Here is an 18,809-nt window from a genome sequence, read left to right on the forward strand (position 1 = left end):
GGGTGGATTGCAAAAGAGCAAGAGTAAAGACTATTGCAATGATCAGGGTACAAAACGGAAATTGCCTCGATCAGCATCATGGCAATGGAACTGGGAAGTAGTATACAGATTAGAGATGCATTTTAAGGTAGAAATTTAAAGACTTAACTGTTGGATTCGATGTGGGGCAATGAGGGAAGGAGAAATCAAGAATGACTCAAGTTTCATGCAGTGGATAGGTAGTAGTATCATTCCTGAGGCAGGAAGACTGGGGGATCAAGCAGATTTGGTGGGATAGAAATCATTTTGGATGTGTTAATTGCAGCACTTCCAAGTGCAGGTGTAGTATAGCAAGTTGGACACGTGATTCTGAAGCTAGGAAGAGAGGTGAACTGGACTTAGAGATTTGAGAAATCATCAGCGCTATAGATGGAGTTCAGTGCCATGAGAAAGAATGAGGTCACTCAGAAGAAAGTTAAAGAAGAGGGCCCAGAACCCAGGCCTGGAGATGACCAACATGAAGAGGCCCCGTCTAGGAGGTGAGGCCAGTGAGGGAGAAGAAACACCAGAGTGGGTTGTCAAGGGAGCCAAGAGTGAGAATGTTCAAAAAGCATCTAGTGGCCAACTATCTAATTCTGCCTAGGGGCCAAGTGTTCATTAGACACAAGAAATCATTGGAGACCAAGAACAGTTTCAATGGGATGTTGGAGATGGAAGCCTAATTTGAGTGGGTTGAAGTTTATAATATTTTTATACTAATGAAGAAAAAAGGAAAAAATCCCAAACTTCCTCTTCAGTGGACTGGTATAAATGGCAGCTCTTTCAACATCAGTTATCTTCCTTTTTTTCTCTCTCCAGTTGAGGAAAATGTGCTCTCTTGTTTAGTCAGCTGTCAGTCAAAGTTGAAGCCCACCCACGAGGAAGCTGATTAGTCTGTCAGTCTTACTTGGGAAACACTGGCCTGATTGTCGTTATCTTTTCCCTTTCCCTCTACCAGTGAATTCCATTTTCTCAACTTCCTCTATTCCTTGCTCAAATCCCACCTCCAGACCTCTCAATATCCCCCAGAATGGGACATCTGTCTATCCTGTTTTCGCAAGCCTTTCGGCCTTGGGAAGCCTTTTATGGCATTAGGCAAATTGTTTTCCCACCCAGGCCCCATTCTTAATTTGTGCCCACCCTAGACTCCCATTTACTTTCCCCTAGAAATATCACCAACCAAGTGATAACTAGTAGCTGTGTCTCCAATAGAGCCAAATTCTAATATTATTAACATATCTGTAAGAAGGTAATGTTTAGTTCTTTCATGGCAGTGACCAGGCCTCTGTGACCATAGAGGGCTTACCACAGGGGAATGAAGAATTTGACCTAAGCTGGCCTTACTTAGTAAAACTTTATTGCAAGCATATAGTTTCTAAAAGAAGGCTCTTGTTCATCAAATTAATCATTGAATTAATTGTCACAAATTTACCCTAAGGAACAAGAACTTAAAGTTGCCCTCACCAGCCCCAACTAAATTTGGCACTTGAAGGTGTTAAAGCCAAATTCCATCATTTTCCTTTGCTGGGTTATACCTCAGATTGGAATTGCTGGGTCATAGGGTAGGTGAGTATTTAATTTGGGTAAATGATATTGCCAAACATTTAACCAAAGGGGTCCTACTAATTTACACTCCCACCAGGGATGTTCCAATTGCTTTACATTCTCATCAACATTTTTAATTTAAGCCATTCGGTTACGTGTTTGGTAGTATCTCACTGTGGTTTTAATTTGCATTTTCATGACGAGTTAGAGCTTTTCATATACTTATTGACCATTTGAGAAGTGACTGCTCAAGTTGTTTTGCCCAGTTTTTACTGGTTCTTTGTCTTCTTCTTCACTGGTTTGTAGGCATTCTTCATAATTCCAAGCATGAGACACTTGTCAGATATATGTATTATGAATGTTTTCTCCTGTCTATAGTTTGCTTTTTCACTCTCTTAATGCCTTTTGATGAAGAGTGGTTCTTGATTTTAAGTTCCATTTATCAATCTTTTTCTTTATGGTCCCTGCTTTTTGTGTCCTGTTTAAAAAAATCTTTGCCCACTTCCCACTGCATTTTTATTTACCTATGCTGTTTATATGCCTCTTCCCCACAACTGTGAGATCCTTGAGGGTAGAGGCTGCTGTATCTTATTCTGCTCTGTAGACTCAGAATCTAACATAGAGCTTAGAACATGGTAGGAATTCAGGAATCACTTGATTAATGAATTAATTCATGCACTGGATGGAGTAACACATCATCTCTGTGCACAGAGATTTTACTAATGATGCAAACAATACTGAGAAAACCCTTGATGCATATATATGAGAAGGAATAATTATGTTATTAATATTCTTTTAAACTGTATGTGAGCTGCTTTCTATGTGTGAAATTTCTATGTATGCAGATGTATATGTTCCTGACACAAAAGCTGGTAAACCACTGTTGAAAAGTTCATTAAATAGGATCCAGTACAATGAGGTATCACCTCACACCAGTTAGAATGGGCATCATCAGAAAATCTACAAACAACAAATGCTGGAGAGGGTGTGGAGAAAAGGGAACCCTCTTGCACTGTTGGTGGGAATGTAAGCTGATACAGCCACTATGGAGAACAATATGGAGGTTCCTTAAAAAACTAAAAATAGAATTACCATATGACCCACTACTGGGCATATACCCAGAGAAAACTGTAATTCAAAAAGACACATGCACCCCAATGTTCATTGCAGCACTATTTACAATAGCCAGGTCATGGAAGCAACCTAAATGCCCATCGACAGATGAATGGATAAAGAAGTTGTGGTACATATATACAATGGAATATTACTCAGTCATAAAAAGGAACGAAATTGGGTCATTTGTAGAGACGTGGATGGACCTAGAGACTGTCATACAGAGTGAAGTAAGTCAGAAAGAGAAAAACAAATATTGTATATTAACGCATATATGTGGAACCTAGAAAAATGGTACAGATGAACTGGTTTGCAGCGCAGAAATTGAGACACAGATGTAGAGAACAAACATATGGACACCAAGGGGAGAAAGCGGCGGGGTGGGGGGGGTGATGGGATGAATTGGGCGATTGGGATTGACATGTATACACTGATGTGTATAAAATGGGTGACTAATAAGAACCTGCTGTATAAAAAATAAAATGAAATTCAAAAAAAAAATAGGATCCAGTTTTCATTTTCATCGTAAAAGGGAATCATTTAGAGCCCAAATGAATTCTTGTATCTCCCCAGAGAATTGAATTTTGATAGAGGATACTAGGCGAGGGCTCACAAGCTTTATATTAAGAAAAAACATTTATTCACCTTATAAAACACATTTACAAACTATCTCATTAGATCCTTACAACAGACCTAAAGCAAGTAAAATAAATACTAGGTTAGCTTCATCATGCAGCTAAAGAGATTATAGCCCAGAGAAATTTGACTTGCTCAGAGTAACAGTGAGTGAAGTTGAAGGAAAATGATCCTATATCATCTAACTCTACACTCTATACAGCCCCACATATTGATGCTTGAGATATTTTTTTTCCCAACCCAGATTCCAACTATCTTTTTGGAGGCAGTACTATGGTGCTTTGGCACCTAAGAGACCTGGGTCTCAACTTCTGCTACAAATACCTATTAGCTATGTGAACTTGGGTAGTTCACTGAGCCTCGGTAATAATCTGGGCCTTGGTTTATCATTTATAAAATAATGCCTACCTCACAAGTTTATTCTGAGAATTAAATAAGATGCAAGATGCCTCTCGTGGGTTAGTCCTCTCTTCTTCTCAGCTTAGCAAAAAGGATTTTATTTGCAGTGTCTGTTAGAACATTTCATAGTTAGGCAATTAGAATGATTTGATGACAGAATGCCAGATGACAGAATGCTCAGATTTTAGAAGGTATTTCTGTTCCCAGCTCAATGGCTTATCTTACAGCAGACACTCTCATTTCAGTATCATTAAAATGGTGGTACAGATGATGGTGGCCTAGAGCTTGAACAAAAAAGTTAGAAAGCTATTAAAGGGACCACAGCTAAGAGCAAAATAAGGAAGATGATAAGGAAAAAACGATGGCTGCCCTGCTTGGTGCTGTTTTTCCAAAGAGCCCAAACTCTGCAATGAGCGAAACAGATACGGGCTGGTAGTGTGTGAAAAAGTGCTGCTGCTTGGGAAAGAAAGGAGGATAAGGTATTTCTCATGGGTGCATCCTCTGACTCATTATGGCATTTTAGCTCACGAGGCCATGCTTCCTGGTTCCTTTCTTAGGGTCACATGAAAATGAGTAGATGGTGGGTCATCAGGAGAGGGCTCTTCAGGAAGAGGAAAGCTCCTTTGTTGCAGGCCTGTGGGCAGCGGTGTGCGGGCATGCATGCCCACACACACACACACACACACACACACACACACGCCTGAGTGACTTCCACATATAAATAGCGCCTCTCTGGCCCTCTGTAGGAGTCCTGAAAGAGGAGCCTCCCGTCCAAACCTGCAGGAGTTCCAGCTGAGGCCACAGGAGTTCAGGCCCACTCTGAACACGGAGCCCTTCTCCAGGTTCTTTCTCTCCCATCCTGATTCTTGCCACCGGATGCAGGTAAGCAGAAATGGAAGGGCCCAGTGAGGGGATGGCCAGGGAATAGTTTGGTCTAGCAGTTAAGAGCACAAACTTCCAACTCAAAGGAGATCTAGCTCAGCCACCGAGCAGCTGTGTGACTTCAAGCAATTTGTTTAACATCTCTTTGCCTCAGTCTATCAACTTCAGGCCTTTACACATGCTTAGAATACTTTTCCCTTCCCAACTTTGCCTGTCTAATGCCTTGTTGTCAAGTTTTAGCTCGGACAACACTCCTTCCAGGAGGCTCGGCCTTGCTTCTGCAGATAGGATTAGGCAATCCTCCAGTGCTTCCATCACACCTTCAGCTGGACCCATCTGCTCCACACTTGCTCATTGCCTGGTTAGTGTCCCCACCAGACTTTAAGTTCCTCAAGAGAAGAGTCTGTCTCTGGTTCACCAGAGTGAATAGTGCCTGGCAGATAGTGGTCACAATAAATATTTGACTGATGAAAGAATGATAAAGGTCTGGCTAGGTGATGAGTTAGGTAGAGAGACACACAGAATTTAAAGTCTCTTCCTCTATATGACTCAGCTGATCACTTAAACTGTTGCCCAGACATCTAGGTAATGATTTGTTCACCCAGCCAGGATCTCAGGTTAGAACAGGGCCCCCCTAAAGCCTGGTTGTAAGGTTTTACCTTATGATCCTGCTTGTCTCTTCAGATATCAAATTAGCCAAACTCTTCGCTAATCTCCTGGCTCACATTTGTGGAAGCATTTCTCAGAATGTTGTGATTTCTAGGGGAACAAATCAAGGGGAGGAAGTGAAACTCCAACTGAGCCACAGCCCTCCTAGATGCAGCAGCACAGCAAGTGCTTTTAGCAGATTAGTAGGACAGCCAGGATTCTCTGAATCCCACTCATCCCAAAGGCCATGCTCAACTTAGTTTTCCCTCTGCACGTTCATATCTTTTAGTTTCCCTTCTAAGACTCTTTCCTGATAAGAATAATTTCCAAAGAAGAGATTGTCGGGGTGGGGAGGTTCATGTCGGTGATCTATTGTCTAGACAGGCCTTACTCATAGGTGGAATGATTCAAAGGAGGCTGAAGGCATTCCTGAACAAAAGGTTCTTCCAGCCGGTGGTCTAGAGTGTGCCTCAATGTCCAACCACACACCAGTCCTTTCTTGGGCCCCTGACAAAATGTCAGTCATCTGAGAGGCATGTGGGTTAAAGTCGTTACTTGCTAACACCCTGGACACACACTGAGAGCTCAGCTCTCAATGGCAGGAAGGTCTGGGAAGGGAGGCTGCATCACAACCTGTTGGGGGGGGGTTGTTATCATACAGATGCCCGGCCCGCTGACAGCGGAGCAGGCTTCTCACCCTGAGGACCTGTGGAGGAAGCAGCCGGTACCATACCGGCTTGGAGGACACTTCAGGAAAAGAGGTCTCTGTGGTGGGCCCCTGGGGGAGGGGGCAGGGGAAGGGACAGACCAACCCTCCTGATTCCTGGTGCCCCCTCTTCCCTCCAGGCCCCTTGTATCCTTGGAGTAAGGGCCACTCTTCCTCCATATCCTACCCCCAACTCCTCCAGCGTGTGCCCCCCTCCACAGAGACCCGAACTTCCTTTCATCAGGGATGAGTTATTTTATTCACCGTTTCAGAAACATGGCTTAGAGAGCAAATACCCTGTGGAGAGGGCACACGGTGGAGGCAACTCATCCCACTAAAATATTAGCAATTGCGTCAGAAAGTTCCCTGCTGGGAGGAGCAGCTGAGATGAGTTTGGGCTCTGAGATTAGGGAAGCAAATGTCACCAAGGGCTGAGGAGGCTGGGGAAAGGGGGTAGGGGCGGGCAGGACAAGAGCACCCCCTTTCCTGCCCCAACCAAATGGCCTGCTCAGTGCTGTGTCTAACACCAGTCTCTATATAAGCTGAAGTCTGGACAAACAAAAAAAAACCTAGGCTAATCAAGTTTGTTTTCTTTTTAATTAAGTTCATAAACTGTAAAACCGTTTTTAAAAATGTATGATAAAATCGAAATTTAGGATAGTCGTTCCCAGGAAGGAGTACAGGAAGATGATAGAGAGGGCACACCTGGGGCTTCAGTAGTGTTAGTGGTGGGCTTCCCTGGTGGCGCAGTGGTTGGGAGTCTGCCTGCCGATGCAGGGGACACGGGTTCGAGCCCTGGTCTGGGAGGATCCCGCGTGCCGCGGAGCGGCTGGGCCCGTGAGCCACAGTTGCTGAGCCTGCGCGTCTGGAGCCTGTGCTCCGCAACAAGAGGGGCCGCGATGGTGGGAGGCCCGCGCATCGCGATGAGGAGTGGCCCCCACTTGCCGCGACTGGAGAAAGCCCTCGCACAGAAACGAAGACCCAGCACAGCCTAAATAAATAAATAAATAAAAATTAAAAAAAAAAATAGTGTTAGTGGTAAGAATCTATTTTGTAAACCAGTTGTGTTTACATAGGTGTTGTTCAATTATTCCACACAACTAGCAAGAGCAAATATATACATTATGCTTAATTCTTTAACTCTGAAATATTTCATTATATATGTAGGTGTATGTATATTTGTAAAAGAGAGATTGAGGTGGCGGCTTTGATCTATACATATTTTCTGGTTATGGGCAAAGCTGTGTGTTAGGAGGGGAGCGTCAAGAGCCTTAAGCTGAGCCAGACATGTAACTGAATTGCAAAGTGGCAACAAACCACTTCTTGGGGATGTCATGGTACTGATTTTTTTCAGATCCACATTGACATGAGTCTACCCAAATATTACTAGTCCTATTCTAATTCATATTAAAAAAGAAGAAGTTCACAGATCAGTGAAAATTTAAAAGGGAGAAACGGCCATAAGTAAAGGTGTGGAGGAGGCATTTTACAACCTATCGAGACATGACATTTTAATTTGTAATCAATTTTATTGATATATAATTAAAATACAATAAAATTCACCAATTTTAAGAGTAGTTTGATGAGTTTTGTCAATATATATATAGTTGTATATTCATCAGAATCTAGGTATAGAACATTTTTATCACCTCAAAAAGTTTCCTTATGTACTTATATTAATCCCCTCTTCTATTCTCAGCCCCTGGCAACCACTGATCTGCTTCCTGTCACTAGTTCTGCCTTTTCTAGTGTTTATAATTTCATATAAACAGAATCATACAGTGAGTAGTCTTTTGTTTCTGGCTTCTTTCATTTAGCATGATTTTGAGATTCATCCATGTTGTTGCATGTATCAGTAGTTTATTGTTTTTTATTGCCTAGTAGTAGTACTCATTGTATGGATATACCACAGTTTATCTATTCACCTATTGATGAACATTTGAGTTATTTCTCACTTTTTTGTATTTCTCATTTTTAATTGATTTTTTATTGTGGTAAAATATATATAACTTAAAGCTTGTTATTTTAACCATATTAAAGTGTACAACTCAGTGGCATTAATTACATTCACAATGTTGTGTAACTATATATTACCATTACCTGTTTCCAAAACTTTTTCATTACCCCCAAACAGAAACTCTGTAAACATTAAACAATAACTCCCCATTCTCCCTTCCCCTCAGTCCCTAGTAACCTCTAATCTACTTTCTGTTTCTGTGAATTTGCCTATTCTGGATATTTCATATAAGTAGAATCATACATATTTGTCCTTTAGTGTCTGGCTTATTTCATTTAGCATAATGTTGTCGTGCTTCATTCATGTTGCAGCATGTAACAGAACTTCATTCTTTTTATGGCTGAATAATATTCCATTGCACATATATATATATATATATATATATATATATATATATATATATATATGTATATATGTATTTTGTTCATTCATTCATCTGTTGGTGGACACTTAGGTTGTTTCCATGTTTCTAATTTTTAGTTATTATGAATAAAGCTCCTATGGACATTCAAGTACAAGTCTTTGTGTGGACATGTGTTTTCATGTCTCTTGGATAAATATATAGAAGTGGAATTACTTGATCATTTGGTAAGTGACTGTTTAAGAAACTGCCAAGCTTATTTCCAAAGTGGCTGTACCATTTGCATTCTCATCACATATCTATGAGACTTCTAGTTGTTCCACATCCTCACCAACACTTGGTATAGTCCAACTTTTTAACTGTAACAATTCCAGTGGGTATGTAGTAGGATCTTATTTTGGTTTTAATTTGCACTCCCCTATGTTAATGATGTTGAGTGTCTTTTCATGTTCTTAGTTGTCATCCATATAGCTTTTCTTTTGTGAGATGAAATGAAGTGTCTGTTCACATCGTTTTCCCATTTTTAAAAACCATTGTTTGCCTTCTTTTTTTTTTTTACATTATTTTATTTATTTGGTTGCGCTGGGTCTTAGTTGCGGCAGGCGTGCTCGTTAGTCACAGCTCGCAGGTTCCTTAGTTGCAGCATGCATGTGAGATCTAGTTCCCTGACCAGGGATTGAACCTGGGCCCCCTGCACTGGGATTGTGGAGTCTTGACCGCTGCACCGCCAGTGAAGTCCCTCAGTTGTTTGTCTTCTTATGGTAGAGTCTTAAGAATTCTTTATGTATTCTAGATACAAATCCTTTGTCAGATGTATATGTGGTCACATTCACATACATATTTACAAAATATATATTGTGAATATTTACTCCCAGCCTGTGTTTTGTCTCTTCATTTCCTTAACGGTGTCTTTTGAAGAGCAAAATTTTAATTTTGAAGTAGTTTAGTTCATCACTTTTTATAGGTTGTACTTTGTGTTCTATGTAATAAATCTTTATCTAACCGAAAATCCCAATGATTTTCTCTGTTGTTTTCTTGTAAAATTTTTATTCGGTTTAGATCCATGGTCCATTTCAAGTTAATTATTGAATAGTGTTTGCAGTAATAGGCAAAGTATATATTTTTGTTTTGCATATGGATTGTTCCAGCATCATTTGTTGAAGAAACTCTCCTTTTCCCACTAAAATGCCATCTTTTTCAAAAATCATTTGATCCTATTTGTATAGCTCTATTTCTGAATTCTCTAGTCTGTTCCAGTGGTCTGCATGTCTGTATACACCATTACTTTGCTGTCTTGATTACTGTAGCTTTATAATGTCTTAACATCACATGATGTAAGCCCTCCAACTTTGGTCTTCTTTTCCAAATTGTTTTGAAAAATCTAGGTCTTTTGCATTTCCATGTAAATTTAGATTCAGCTTGTCAGTTTCTACGACAGAACGCTGCTAGGATTTTGACTGAGATTGCACTGATATTGAGCCTTTTGATTCATGAACATGGTATATCTCTCCATTTATTTGGGTCTTCTTTAATTTTTCTCAGTAATGTTTTATAATTTTTAGTGTACAGGTCTTGCACAGATTTTGTTAAATTTATCCATAAGTATTTTCTATTTTTATGCTATTGTAAATGATATTGTTTTTTAACATTTATAATTTATCATTGCTTGTATATAGAAATACAATAGAATTTTTGTATATTTAATTTTTTATTCGGTAACCTTGCTAAACTCACCTATTAACTTTTTGATAGATTCCTTACAATTTTCTACACAGATAATCATGTTACTGTGAATAATGATATTCTTACTTCTTTCTTTCATACCTGTGGCTTTTGCTGCTTTTTATTTTCTTATTGCACTGGAAAGGACCTCCTGTACAATGTTGAATGAAAGTGGTAACAGCGGACATCTTTAAAATGACGTGTTTTAAAGCAAGAGGATGACACCTTTAAAATTTTGTTTTTCTGTATCAAGTAGAAATAATCACTGGCTTTAATAGAGGTACAAGCAAATTATGATGGGATGAGGAGTGTGTGTATGTGTGTATGCGTGTGTGTGTGTGTGTGCGTGTGAGTGGGAGCTGGCAGAAAATGGAGCAATTAATCCTATCCATTGCGAAATATTTATAATATGCAGTTTTTAAGCAAGTTCCTTGGCTCTTCTTGATCTGACCCTAGGAGGTGACAGTGCCTCTGGTCTATTTCCCCCTCCCCACCCTATGCTCCTGGGGTTTCCCCTACCCACCAGCTTCCAGTAACAGAGCTACCATGACCCTCTTTCCATTGGTTCCAGGACACTGTCCTCTCTCTGTGTGATGGCATGCTCACGGACCTGCTCCCAAATACTGGGGCTGAGCCTCGGGACTACAGCCCTGTTTGCTGCTGCGGCCAACACAGTGCTCCTCTTTCCTAACTGGGATGTGACCTACCTGTTGAGGGGCCTCATTGGCAGGCATGCCATGCTGGGCTCTGGGCTCTGGGGAGGAGGCCTCATGGTAAGTGTCTGGGGTTCCCTGGGTGTGAACTCCCAAAGTGCCCCTTAGGGGTGGAGCAGCGAGGTGGGGGTGGGGGGAGTGTTTTGATTCCTTGAAAAAAAGCTTGAACTAATAAGCTGACTGTGGGGTCTATAGCAGCTCCAAGGGATAGAAGACTCTAGGAAGACTGGTCAAATGTTGCTGAATTTTGGACTAGGCAGGCTTGGTGTGAACGTTGCCATCCATAGAGTCACATCAGGCTAGTCATCCAAAACTGGATCCCGACAGTCTACGCCAAGCCCTCTGGGAAACGTAGGGTAATTAAGTCCATGTGAGATGTCTAACCACTCTATTTCAACAGCCACAGGTGGCAGCTAGAGATGTAAATTACCCAATCTCTTTTTAACACTCTTCCCTCTTCCCCCAGGTTCTCACTGCAGCTACCCTCATCTCCTTGACGGGCTGGAGATATGGCTGCTTCAGTAAGAGTGGGCCCTGCCGAAGTGTAAGCACCCGATTCCACTCTTCTAATACCTAGAATGTCCCCACATTCTATTACTTTAGAGGCAGAGTGATAAAGAGACAATTTCAGTCTTGGGCTTTGAAGTCTTGGGCTTTGAAGTCAGGTCCTGACCGTACCTCTCTAAGGGTCTAAAAACCCTAAGCTTTTGGGCAAGTTTTCTGAATCTCAGATCCTTCTGTAAAATGAAAGTTAACAGGATCAAGTCCAGGGAGGAAGTGCTTAATGAACCATAAATGTCTACACACATGTGAGGAATTGTTCTTTTTTATTTTTTTATTTTATTGATGTGTAGTTTACAACGTCCTGTTAATTTCTGCTATATAGCAAAGCAATTCAGCTATACATGAACTGTTCTTATTAGTTTTAGCCTATTGAACAATACGGACATGAGTTATGTACATTGTAGTCATGTGTCATTGATAGAAAATTTCCTGGCTATTTTTCTTAATTTTTCTTGGAGCTGAAAGATTCTCCAGAGAACATCTGATGACTAGATTCTAGTCTAACCCCTCCATTTTACAGGTAATGAAGCTGAGGCCCAGAATAAATTTGCACTTTATTAATTACAGCAACATCTATATATATATTTGAAAAATCTCAGTACATAAATGTATAAGATACGTTGCTCATTCAGTCTCAGACACATGAATTTGTGGTCTTTTTACAGTAACTCTGCATCCTGCTTTGATATCTACAGCCCACATGTTGGGTGGGAACCCTGCTGATTCAGAATTATATGTTAAAGAATTAAATATAAACACCCACACATTTCATTCACTATCTGTTCTCAGTCATGTCTGGTTTTCCCCTAGGCAAGTGGTTCTCAGACTTGAATGTGTGCATCAGAATCCCTGCAGCGTTTGTTAAAACACAGATTGCTGGACCCCACCCCCAGAGTTTCTGACTCTGTAGGTCTGGGGTGGAGCAAGATGGGGAGGGGGTGGGGAATTTACATTTCTAACAAGTTTCCAGGTGATGTGATGTTGCTGGGACAGGGACCACATTTTGAGAACCTCTGTCCTAGGCTTATGTCAGACTAATTCATCTTGAATCTTTTAACTTAGAGTCAAAACTTACTACACAGCTTTCTGCGGCCCCTCTCGAGTTCTAAACCAGTTTGACATCAGTGGGAAAATGACTCTGATTCTGTATAAAAACTGTGTATATATATATACACACACACACACACACACACACACACACACACACATATATATGTTTTATTTAAAATTTTAAAATATGTGTTTTGGGGGAAGGAGAAAAAAAAATCTAGTATCCTGAGAAAGAAACCAATCTGGAAGTTAGAATCCTGCCAAGGAAATAAACACATTGCTATCTTTTGGGAAGGAAATGAGTGGTGCACAGACTAGAAAAGTACAATGACAGAACTAGAGTCATTTCAGAGTTGACTGTAATTTCTCTCTGTCTCTGCCTCCCTCCCTCCCTCCCTCCTTTTCTTCCTTCTTTCCCCTCTTCCTCCCTTCCTTCCTTTCATGCTTGATCTGAGAAAGAGAGGAATCAGGGATGGCAGCTTGGAACTGTTGAAAAAATACAGCTTTCTTTTAAAAGGGTCAGAGGGGGGCTTGCGATAACCAGCCTGACCCTTTAAGCCAGAGACTGACTGCAGTCTGAGTGACAAAGTTTTTGATGCCAATCTGCTGAGAAGCTCTGAAGAGCCTGCTGAATCAGGCTGAACCTGCTGCTGGGACCAGGTGCCAGTGTCTCCCCCTTCTCCATTCCTTCTTTCCTACCCCTTCCTGGCTCTACCCAGTGACCCCTCATCAGCCAGCCCTACCTCCGCTATGCTTTAAAGGAGGTGCTGTGGGTAGGATCATCCCCATGACTGGGGAAGGCCTGAGCACCAGAGAAGTTAGATTTGTCCAGATCAGCCCACAAGTCACGACCCCCTCTCAGGCTCACTGTTTCTTCTCTCCTTCTGCAGATGCTTACTGCTCTGCTGTCAAGTGGCCTGGCTTTTCTTGGAGCCTTGATTTGCTTTATCACTTCTGGAGTAGCCCTGAAAGATGGTCCTTTTTGCATGTTCGATGTTTCACCGTTCAATCAGACACAGGCTTGGAAACATGGTTACCCATTCAAAGACCTGCATAACAGGTAAATGGATGGAAACTTGGATTTGCAGTCTCTTCAGAGAAAGAAAGACACACAAATGGACTACAAACTCCTTTTAGTCATGCGTTCTAGCATCTTGCTTCTCTTATGCTCAGAAAATTGCAAATACAACAATAGTCACCCTCAAAAGTCTAGTCCTACGACCAGAGCTGAGGGAGAACCCAGGTTTCTAACAAGGTTGCTGGGATTTTCTTACTTATTCCAACCCCTGGTCTCCTTATTTTTGGGGATAGGAATTATTTGTATGACCATTCACTCTGGAACTCTGTCTGCCTGGAGCCTTCTAAAGCTGTCATTTGGCACGTGTGCTTCTTCTCCGCCCTTCTGTGCATCAGCCTCCTCCAGATTCTCCTGGTGGCCATTCATTTCATCAACAGCTTCCTGGGCCTTTTCTGCAGCCTCTGTGAGAAGTAACAGGTAACGCCCTCTTTTTTAAAAATTAATTAATTAATTAATTAATTTGTTTTTGGCTGAGTTGGGTCTTCATTGCCGCGCAGGCTTTCTGTAGTTGTGGCGAGTGGGGGCTACTCTTTGTTGCGGTGCACAGGCTTCTCACTGCAGTGGCTCCTCTTGGTGTGGAGCACGGGCTGTAGGCGCACGGGCTGTGGCACGTGGGCTCAGTAGTTGTGGCTCGCAGGCTCTAGAGCACAGGCTCAGTAGTTGTGGCACATGGGCTCAGCTGTTGCGCGTCACGTGGGATCTTCCTGGACCAGGGCTCGAACCCGTGTCCCCTGCATTGGCAGGCAGATTCTTAACCACTGCGCCACCAAGGAAGTCCCGGTAATTCCCTCTTAAATATGAGTGTTTTCATCATGAGCTGCCTTGAATCTTTTCTGCAAGAGTGGGTATGAATTTTAAACAAATTTCCCTTTTAGGTAGTCATGTAGTAATAATAACAATAATAATTCCTTGCATGTTATGTTGAATGATACAATGCATTTTAAATCACATTGTAGGGACTTCCAGTGGTTAAGAATCTGCCTTCTAATGCAGGGGACAAGGGTTTGATCCCTGGTCAGGGAACTAAGATCCTACATGCCGTGGGGCAACTAAGCCCGCGCTCTCTAGAACCTGTGCACCACAACTAGAGAAGCTCGCGTGCTGCAATGAAGAGCCAGCACACTGCAACAAAAAGATCCCGTGTGCCGCAACTAAGACCTCATGCAGCCAAATAAATTAATTAATTTTAAAAAATCACATTGTAAACTGCAAGATGATATATTAGTAGAAATAATTATCATTATTATTGTGTAGGAACTTATAGTCCATAAAATGTCCTCCAGCCATGATCTCATTTCAGCCTCTCAAAAGCCCCATAAAATTGGCCACATGTTACAGATGAAGTTGAGGCTCCTAGAGGATAATGGACTTGCTGCCCAAAAGCAGTCAATTAGGTTCAGGTAAAGTCAATACCTGACCCCCTACTTTCTAAATTCAAGTTCACTAGTTTAATGGACTGAATTATGTGCTCCCAAAATTCATAGGTTGAAGCCCTAGCCCTCAATGTGACTTTGGAGATAGGACCTTTAAGAAGCTAATTAAGGTTAGATGGGGTCATAAGAGTGGGACACTAATCAAATAAGACTGGCATCCTTATGAGAAGAGGATGAGACAACAAGTACATGAAAAGATGCTTAATATCACTAATCATCAGGGAAATGCAAATCCAAACCATAATGAAATATCACCTTATACTTGTTAGAATGGCTATTATCAAAAAGGAAAGAAATAACAAATGTTGGTGAGGATATGGGGAAAAAGGAACCCTTGTGCCCTGTTGGTGGGAATGTAAACTGGTGCAACAAGTATGGCAAGCAGTATGGAGGTTCCTCAAAAAATTAAAAAAGAACTACCATATGATCCAGCAATTCTACTTCTAGGTATTTATTTGAAGCAAACAAAAACACTAGTTCAAAAAGATATCTGCACCCTCACGTTCATTGTAGCATTATTTTCAATAGCCAAGACACGGAAACAACCCAAGTGTCCATCAATGGATTAATGGATAAAGAAGATATGGTACACACACACACACTCACACACACAATGGAATACTCTTCAGCCATAAGAAAAATGAAATCTTGCCATTTGTGACAACATGGATGGACCTAGAGGGTATTATGCTAAGTGAAATAAGTCAGAGAAAGCCAAATACCATATGATATCACTTACATGTGGAATTTAAAACAACAATAGCAACAAAACCAAGTTCATAGATACAGTGACAGACTAGTGGTTGCCAGAGCTGGGGCTGGGGAGTGAGAGAAATGGGTGAAGGGAGTCAAAGGTACAAACTTCCACTTATAAAATAGTTAAGTCATGGGGATATAATGTACAACAAGGTGACTATAGTTAATAGTACTGTATTGCACCCTTAAAAGTTGCTAAGAGAATAGATCTTAAAAGTCCTTTTCACAAGAAAAAAAAATTTTTTGTAACTAATGTATGGTGCCAGATGTTAATGAGACTTATTGTGGTGATCATTTTGCAATATATACAAAAATCAAATCATTATATTTTACACCTGAAATAAATCTAATGTTATATGTCAATTATACCTAAAAAAATGACATTGTATATTTCCAGCATAAAAGCATGATTAAGTTTCAGAAAGTTTACTCACCTATATTAATAGATTTAAGGAGGAAAAAATCCTAATGATTTTCTTCATAAATGCTGAAAAGGCATTTGATAAAATTCAACATATATTCTTAATAAAACTCTTAAGAAAACGAGAAAAGACAGGTCCTTCCTTATCATAATACAACGTATCTATCTCAACTCAAAAGTCAGCATCATGCCTAATGAATACTAGAAACAATCTCATTAAAGTTGCAAATAAGATGATGACACTATTGTCACTATCATTTAATATTGTTCTTGAGGTATTAGCCCAAGCAAGTGTTCAAAAGGAAATTAACAGATATAAAATAGGAAAGAAGGTAAAGTTATCATTATATTCAGACAATATGATTACACACCTAGAGCACCCAAATAAATTATATTACAAACAATAAGAGAATTTCATACAATGTCTGGGTACAAAATAAATATACAGAATCAAAAATCTTCATGTATACAAACAACAAGCAGTTAACAGGTATGGAGATGGGGAACTCCCATTTACATTAGAAACAAAAGAGGAAAAAAAAAAAACCTAGTTACCAACAAAACAAGAATGTGAAATACTTATTGAAGAAAACTAAAATATTACTAAAGGATACAAAATAAACTTGAACAAATATAAAGGCATGCCATGAACTTGGATAGGAAGACTTAACATCATAAAATATAAAGGCCCTTAAACTAAGCTATAAATTTAACATGATGAATAAAATCACCGAGATTTGGTGGAAGAGGATATGGAATAAGCTGGTTTTAAAGTTCACATGAAAAATGAACAAACTTGGACAGCCAGGAAACTTCTGAAGAAGGCAGTGAGGTGGGACTAACTCTACTAGATATTAAAAACTAATATAAACCTACAATAGTTCAAACAGTGTAGTACATTAAATGGACAAATTTATGCATCAGACTAGGGAGCCCAGAGATAGAACTAAATATTTGTGAGAATTTAGTATATGCTAAAGAGATGTGGGGAAAAAGAAAATGGATGATATACCAGATCTGTCTCTCCATGGGAGCCCAGAGGAAAAGGCCATGTGAAGACACAGCCAGAAGGTAGCCATCTGCAAGCCAAGGAGAGAGGCCTCAGTAGAAACCAACCTTGTTGGCACCTCAATCGTGGATTTCCAGCCTCCAGAAAATAAATTTCCATTGTTTAAGTCACCCGGTCTGTGGTATTTTGTTATGGCAGCCTGAGCTGATTAATCCACCAGTGTTCAGTGCAGTTCAATAAGTGGTATATACTGAGTGTCCACTGTGTGCTCGGCACTGCCATGCATGCTGTGAATTCAAAAATGACTGAGACATGGTCCTTGCCCTTGGGCCCTGCCCTGTCCTTGAAGAGCTCATGGTCATATTAGGGAAACTCATCTACTAATAATTTGAATGTCATATGGTAGGGACCATGTTAGAGGTCAACCCAGGATGTAATGAGAGCTTGAAGGAACCAGGAACCTCTAAGGAGAGGATCTGTGAGAGATGAAGGAAGGCATCAGTCATGTCTGAACTGATTCTTGAAATGGTTACCCCAGCAAAGAGGGAAGGAAGCATTTTCCCAGCAGAGGAAATAGAAGCTCAAAAGGGGAGACACAGGATGGTGTGGGTGGAGAACTGTGATGCCACAGCTCCTTCAGTGTGGAATGTGGAAAGCAGAGCACCTCCCTCTCTCCTGTTTTGGGATCTTTGTTCAGGATGCATGTTGGGGGAATTTCTTCCTAGTTTTTGAAGCTGGCAGGATAATACAGCTTTCTAAAACAGAACCAGGACTGGTGCTCATAAGCAGGAAAGGCATCCTAAGTCTGCTCCTTCCTGACTTTTGCCCTGGAGCAGGAGTGTGGTGAGGCTGGGGGAACTGCAGGTTGGCAGTTATGGATTAGAGCAGGACACTGCAAACTTTTTCTGTAAAGGCCCAGATACTACATTTTTTCACTTAGTTATCTTTTTTTTTATATATATAGTTTTGCCTGGCCAGATAATATTTCATATTTTGAGAGCCATATGGTCTCTTTTTGCAACTGATCAATTCTGCCAATATTGCAGAATGCTAATCTACTGATGCTGGGTTGTGGTGAAGGAAAGTACAGCGTTTATTGCAGGGGGACAAACAAGGAGGATGGGCAGCTAGTGTTCAAAAGACTCATATTCCCCAATGGCTTTCAGTGCAACATTAGGGGTGAGGGTCCCAGGGTGTGTGATCAGCTCCTGGACATTCTTCTGATTGGGTAGTGGTGAGGTAACTGGGTGAAGTTTCAGGAATCTCAATCATCGAATCTCTGGCTCCAGCCAGTCTATGGTCTAGCATTTGCAGTCAGCAGTTTCCATCTGGTGGGGGTCCTGGTTTCTCTGAAAACAATTTAAGAATGTGCATCAGCAGTGGATGAGGGCAATGTTTTCTTAGCAGAAGTCAAAGGTTATCAATCCCCTTAGGTACTTTTCCCCCCAATTTTATTTGTGCTAAAATACACGTGACAAAATTTTTCATCTTAACCACTTTTAAGTGTACAGTTCAAGGGTATAAATACAATCACAATGTTGTACAACCATCAAAAAAAAGAATGTGCATCAGAAGGTTACCTATATCCCTCAAGGAGAAGATAGGAATCCTGTAACTCTTTTTATGGCCGACCTATTGTTTATTATTACTTTTCTTGCTTGACTGCTTTTCCATTTTTTTAAACATTAACTGCTAGAGTCTTTTCTTTAGAACTCGGAAAGGCCTAGGAGACTAAAGC

At 40.8% G+C, this 18,809-nt stretch overlaps 1 protein-coding gene across 6 annotated transcripts; it reads left to right on the forward strand.

Annotated features, from left to right (window-relative positions):
- The first annotated feature begins 4,375 nt into the window (after nt 1-4,375).
- Nucleotides 4,376-17,238, forward strand: TM4SF19 (transmembrane 4 L six family member 19). Of its 6 annotated transcripts, XM_057546043.1 has the most exons (9): nt 4,377-4,593; nt 5,903-6,002; nt 7,647-7,728; nt 8,445-8,552; nt 10,619-10,820; nt 11,227-11,304; nt 13,265-13,434; nt 13,686-13,869; nt 17,097-17,231. In XM_057546043.1, the coding sequence occupies exons 5-8, from the start codon at nt 10,641-10,643 to the stop codon at nt 13,864-13,866; spliced, it is 609 nt and encodes a 202-aa protein (XP_057402026.1). In that variant the 5' UTR covers nt 4,377-4,593; nt 5,903-6,002; nt 7,647-7,728; nt 8,445-8,552; nt 10,619-10,640; the 3' UTR covers nt 13,867-13,869; nt 17,097-17,231. The 6 variants fall into 6 exon arrangements, with proteins under 6 accessions (XP_057402028.1, XP_057402026.1, XP_057402025.1 ...); XM_057546042.1 differs by lacking the exon at nt 5,903-6,002; XM_057546045.1 differs by lacking the exons at nt 7,647-7,728; nt 8,445-8,552 and having other exon boundaries at nt 4,376-4,593.
- Nucleotides 17,239-18,809: the final 1,571 nt, after the last annotated feature.

This window comes from Balaenoptera acutorostrata, chromosome 4 (assembly GCF_949987535.1).
Source record: "Balaenoptera acutorostrata chromosome 4, mBalAcu1.1, whole genome shotgun sequence".
In the NCBI taxonomy this organism is placed as follows: domain Eukaryota; kingdom Metazoa; phylum Chordata; class Mammalia; order Artiodactyla; family Balaenopteridae; genus Balaenoptera; species Balaenoptera acutorostrata.